The sequence below is a fragment of the Limulus polyphemus genome, unplaced genomic scaffold (genome assembly GCF_000517525.1).
Source record: "Limulus polyphemus unplaced genomic scaffold, Limulus_polyphemus-2.1.2 Scaffold2527, whole genome shotgun sequence".
NCBI lineage: Eukaryota > Metazoa > Arthropoda > Merostomata > Xiphosura > Limulidae > Limulus > Limulus polyphemus.
The window spans coordinates 121,807-128,105 of record NW_013668137.1 but is presented as its reverse complement, the minus strand read 5'-3'; the positions used below and the strand labels follow the sequence as shown (position 1 = coordinate 128,105).

At 31.7% G+C, this 6,299-nt stretch overlaps 1 protein-coding gene across 1 annotated transcript in view; it reads left to right on the top strand.

Annotated features, from left to right (window-relative positions):
• Window positions 1–6,299, top strand: part of LOC106467205 (ubiquitin carboxyl-terminal hydrolase 32-like) — a 129,109-nt gene that overhangs the window by 22,354 nt on the left and 100,456 nt on the right. Inside the window, exons 3-5 of the mRNA XM_022395332.1 lie at window positions 3,021–3,099; window positions 4,501–4,622; window positions 4,835–4,994. Of these exons, the coding sequence (XP_022251040.1) occupies window positions 3,021–3,099; window positions 4,501–4,622; window positions 4,835–4,994 (361 nt within the window). The remainder of the gene's footprint in view (window positions 1–3,020; window positions 3,100–4,500; window positions 4,623–4,834; window positions 4,995–6,299) is intronic.

The following is a 6,299-nucleotide window of genomic DNA, read 5'->3' as shown; positions in this document are numbered from 1 at the left end:
TTTTACTAAGTAATAGTACTACAAATTAAATAACTAAGTAAACTAACTAAATTAGTTTAGTTACTTAATTAAGTTAATTATATAGTTTACTATATATATATATATATATATATATATATATATATTTTTTTTCATTGATCTTTCAGCCATATCTAACTAACATTACAGAAGTTGCAATGACATGACTGTATCTAATAGTATAAAACTGGCCTTTACAAAGTGACCTGTCTTTGGTTTGTTCTAGTGGATCAGTATTTTGTAAAATACAGTCACGTTTCAGTTATAATACATTACATATGCATATATATTATTACTATTTATAAATAAGTTCTTAAATTTCGGTTATTTTTCTTAAAACTTAGAACAGTAAATATAGAAAACAATTATAATTTTTATTTACAAACTTTGTACTCATTTGCCCCCTGCCATAATTTGCTAAGCCTTGTCAAATTTCGCATGTGGAGGATGTAAAACAAAATCATTTTTTTAGGTTTTATACATTCATTTTGAAATAACCAATTATTATAAATTACTCTATCAATATTGTAGAATTCCACTGTAATTTATCAGGCTTACTAACTAAACTGTATTTGAGTAAAAAATAATAATGTTTTTTCGGACAACACTTTCACTTACCACATTCCTCTGCTATTCAAGATAAAGAAATAATCTAGGGAACTTCCCACCTTCTAGAGACTGAGAAAACCACCAGGGGGACATTCTGAGCTTTTGATTGGTTATCCACATGTCATAGACAGAAGTAAGAAGCAAGTATTTCCAAAAATGGAAAGAGGTGGGCAGGGCCACTGTGTTTGATTCACTAAATCTAGTGATATCTCATAAAATAGAAAAAATAAAGAGTTCTTAGTTTATATTCTAGCTTGTCAATATCGGTAATTTAAGTTTCTAATTTCTAAGAAACTATTGACTTAATATTTGGACATCACAAACATCTAATTTGAACCAAAGTTGTATTCAACATACCAGTTGATACAGAAAAATTAATATTTAGAATTATGTTTTAATATTTACTTTTAAATTAAGAAATTAACTAATGTATAATATTGAAATTTGAATTATAATCTCCAATTTGATACCAAACTTATTGGCATCCATTCATAAAATAGTAGATCAATAAAATTTTGAATGTAAGTCTACAAACGTTAGGATATGCCCTTTGATCCCTGTCCATAGGAAGACCCGTAGTGAGAAATAACATTTAATTTAACAAAAGCTGTTTACTACCTTAAACATTGATTAAATATGTGAATCTTCTTTTTCATTAGAAAAAATAGTTATAAAAATTTGTGTACATCTTAAACTGCTGTATGTCCCTTCTTTCAATCTAAGATTCTCTTTATAATACACTAAAAATCCAATGTTATCTTTCTTTCTGGAGTTCACATAAACTTAAAAACTTGTGCAAGAAGATTTTCAGAGTTGCTCTAAACCACAACTTATGGCCTATTTATATTCTCTTATCTATTGTGATAAACCTTGGCATCTTCATTTTACCAACAAGTTTATTTTCTTATAAGGAGGATATTTTTTATTGATGAATCATTTATTGTCCATACAGTCTGTTTGGAAATAAGTTCTCATCTTAAGCCTGAGAATTTGGATGGTATAAATGTTTTTTATCATGTTCGATTGAATTGGTAGGAACTTCACACTGTGCATTTACATTGTCTTTCTCATAACATGCAGTTTCTGAAGGTTTCCTTATTAGCTAAAAATCTGTTCTCGTTATAAACACGAAATGTATAAATGTCATGATTATTATTACTCAATTGCTCTTGCACAACCTTGTAATTATATTATCATTATTACAAAAAAACAAGGTTTATAATGCATCTTTGCTTACCAGTTCTGTGGTGTATATTAAATGAAAAAAACAATTACAGCCAACAATACTGATAGCAGCGAGGGTACCCAACTAATGAATCAATATTTTTATTGCTAGTTTTTGTCTTATGTCATTGCACATGACTAGTTAGTCTGGTATAATAAATTAGCTATATCATATAATAAATTGGTTTTTAGTTCTGATCTGTGTAGGTAGCTTCTCTGATCAAACGTTATTGAAAGTCCACTATATCAGTAGTTCTCAAATGTTTCAGGCTTGCATATCATTTTTTGTTTAATTTTTTAAAATTATGAACCCAGTCCTAATTTTAAAAAAAAGATAAAAACCTAGTAACAAAAATACACTTATCCATTAATGCGAGGGATATGATTGTTTTTTCTGGCACGATTGAAGAATACGTGGTACAGTTTTTGCCAATTTGAAGGGAAGAAAATACTGGTGAATCTATAAATGAGGAGAGTAGTATTTTTATGTATACGGAAAGCTCGGATAGGTGTGATTTTTTTTTTTATATTAATTGTGTTGTGTACCACTGACATTAGATCCACGTAACATCAGTGGTACGTGTACCACAGTTTGAGAATTTCTGCCGTATAGTTTCCAGACATTTTTCAGCTTTATGTTAAAGATGCACAATCTATTTCTGTAAACATAAGTTTTCACTACAATAATTATGTTTCTGTTACCAGCATAACTAATCTTCAAAACATTACAGTAGACATCAGCCTTCCTTTTGTTTTGAAATATCAACCTTAACCTTCAACATTTTGACCAATTTCTGTTATGTCACAACTGTAGAAAGCATTCTGCTAATTTGTAATAAAGAAAGCCACCATTTTTTTTTCCTTGTCATAGTGGAAGGCTCAGAACCTAAATATTTTTTGATCCTCATTTTAGCTAAAATATCAATAGTACAGGGTGATTATAAAGAAAGTTTCACAGTTCAACATGTTATATCTGATAAATGGTATGGTACAGGTAAAATTTCACGAGTGTTTTCAGGCACTTGTACAGTTGCAAATGCACAGTTGTCACATGTTGCTACCAGGGGTGCCATATTTCCCAGGGTATAAATGGGCCTGTTTGTCACGGTGCAGCTCATGAAACTGATAAATTTGCAGAGGTGAACTATTAAAATATTATTACACCACAGGATGCAATGCTGAGACAACTCTCAGGGAATACCTTAGAGTTCATGATGTCTGCAGAGAGTCTTTTTTTTCATTGTTGCTGTATGCAAGTTTTAGAAGACAGGTTGCACTTGTGATGAGTCACATACAGGCAGACCATCAGCACCTACTGAAACTATAGCTGAGGTCAGCCATGACACACCAGAAGGCGGCACAAGCGTGCATGGTTGAAGTAGTGCATGTTATGTTGCCTGGTGTCGAGATCTGCGAATTTCAACTGTTTTTAAGGCTCTTTGGTGAACTTTGCAAATGTTTCTTTACAAGTTGAATCGTGTTCAGGAACTGAAGGAGATGAATTTAACACATCGATTTTGCATTGGTGTTCTTGGTCTGCTAATATCTTAGGGACTGATGAAGCACACTTCACCTCTTACGGAAGTGTCAACATGTGCAGCTGCATTATCTGATCAAAAATTAACCCACATGTAACACTTCTACACACACATACATGATGCTAAAGTAACAGTCTGGTGTGGTTTCACAGCTGATTTTGTTTATTAGACTGAACCTTCTTCTTCTTCTTTTTTTTTGAAGAATCATCAACCCATTGACTGCAAACCTACGCAGTCAATGTTTCAGTACCAAGCAATACTAACAACCGGTGTGATTCCCAAATATGATTGACACTGTTTTTTGTGCAGTGTGGTTCTCTCTCTGCATATCTGTAACTAGTGAAACGTATCTTGTGGGAGCACTTTCAAGACAAAATCATTTCACATCACTTTCCTTGTAAATAGCCACTTCATTCATGTACCATGAAGCCTCACAGAATCATAGACAACAAGAACGTTTGGGAAGTGGCCAGCATACCAGATGAAATGCACATTATTGCTTTAACATCTATTGTCACATGAATACAACCATTCTGGATGCTGGAGAAGTACATCTTGAAAAGCTGCTGTGATTGATCAAACACTCTATCATAATAGATCCCCTGGTGGCAAGACAACATCAAACATTCTATCATAGTAGATCCCCTGGTGGCAAGGCAACATCTACAAAATACTCTGAGCAGTCCTGTGCAATCTTACCTTCTTGTATCATACCGTTTGTGAGATGTGACACTGAACTGCAAAATTTTCCTTGTAATCATCTTATATATATGCTAATAGTAACCAAAGCCACAATTTACAATAACCCATCATCAAAACTTTTAGTATTAGGAGCTAAATAAAACTGCATTGTAATAATGTGACTGAGATGTGTGTCATATAAACTTGTCAGCTTAACATTATGCTGATAATAATGATACTATGTTACAGTCTGTGTTAAATAGTTTTTGTTATCTTTGTTGTAGTATATTTCTTTCACATTGAGGTTGTTTTTAATGAACAGTACTGGTGTGAGACAAAAGCTAAACATGAATGCTTTGCATAGGATTTTGTTGAATAATACTTTTTTCTTTCATGTGCATATAGTAATCAAATTATTTCTCTTTTATAGTTATTTTCAGTTTGTTTGCCAATGAAGCAGGAACACATGTTGTCAAAGAAGACTTGGTTAAAATGGTTCAAGCTTGTGATGGAGGTTTTGTCTCGGAAGCAGTTGCAAATTGTTTTGTTGAAGTAAGAAGTAATGCTTTTGTACATATATATCTATATATTCTCAGTTTTTATTTAAAGCTTTAAGTTGAGAATCATCAGTTAAACTGTTTAATAGTATTAAATATTAGGATAACAGTAATCTCAGGTAACTTAAACATGAGTTTTTTTTGTCATAAAGTAAATCCATTGTAAACAGTATTTAAAAGAAGAGGGATATTATCTGTACTTTTCAGAATGAAAAGGTAACCTTCGAAGAATTCCAAGTTTGGTTATTGCATAATGCAGATGCTTCCACTCTAACTCAGTGGCTGATGTGTAAACCAGACCCACTAAACTTGTCCAATAATTATGAAACCCCCACATTTTACCAGACGTTGGCAGGAGTCACTCACCGTAAGTAGACTTGCACCGCGGAATTGAGTTTATGTTGAAAATAGAAGAGCTTTTCTGCTAACTGGTATTGAATCATGTTATTATAACACATTTTAAAATATATTTTAATCAAATAAATAGACATTCATTTGAAAGATAAAATGTTATACCTAGACTGAAACTTTAATCCATAAATTGCAGATAAAGCTGAGTCTGTGCCTTATTGGTTTAGTCACATGGAAGTCAAATCTTACTTAAAAAAACTACATTTCTTGTTGTCTCTTTTCAAAATGGCTTACTTTTGAACAGGTGGACTCGGCACATATTTAGTTATAATGTAACTGAGATTGAAAAATTATTTTAGCATTGTCTGGACCAGTTAGCACCTTTGAGGTGCACATCTGCATATCAAATTTCAAAATTAATTTTTAATTCAAAAATATTTTAGAATTGATATCTTCTCACCATATGATATTTATTTAGTTTAATTTGTAAAGAAAATATTTCAACTCGTATTTTTGTGCAGCTCTGCCTAAGAAAATATAATAATTTATGTCTTATTTTTCACATGTTTCTTCTTTGTGTGTAGTCTTATTTTGTACAGCCCTTTGTTGTCACCCTATAATTATGTTATTATATATAGTTTAGGCAATAAGTAATGAAACTCAACTTTGAAAATAGCTAGAGCCAATAGCTAAAAATGACTTGAGTAAATAAAGTGATTTAAGCATAACCTATGGTTTCTCGAGAATATGACATACCAGAGCTCCTGTAGGGGAAAACAAGTGATTCTAATGAGAAGTTTGCACAAACCATGGATTCTGGGAATTTCTTTTGTAGTTCTTTAGATGTATTTTCATTCATGAAAATGAATTTCTGTTAAATTATAGATTTCTTCCCTAACAAGTCATCAGGTAAACAAAGGTTTAGTGAGCATAGTAGCAAAGTGTTACTATGACCCAAAATCCTTATTTACTGAATACTATATTAAGTTTATGGTATTTAAACAATTCATACTAATATAAGAACTTATTGTTTATTGAAAACAAACTACATTTATTAGATATTAATTTATCTCGGCCAAGCATGCTGTTAGCAATACTCACAATACCTAGCCTGACAAAGAAAACAGTGAAGCCATTTGAAAGTTAAGCTCCTAGATCAATAACAAATCTTTGTTAGTTTTTGTCATGGTTCTTATGATTTATAGCCAGAAGTAGTGGCTACTTCATTTGGCAAAATAAAGTATGAAAACAAAAAAGTTAATGACTATCAATCCACTTGAAACTCACTGGCTATATAAAATGGCAAGAGTTCCATATGGCA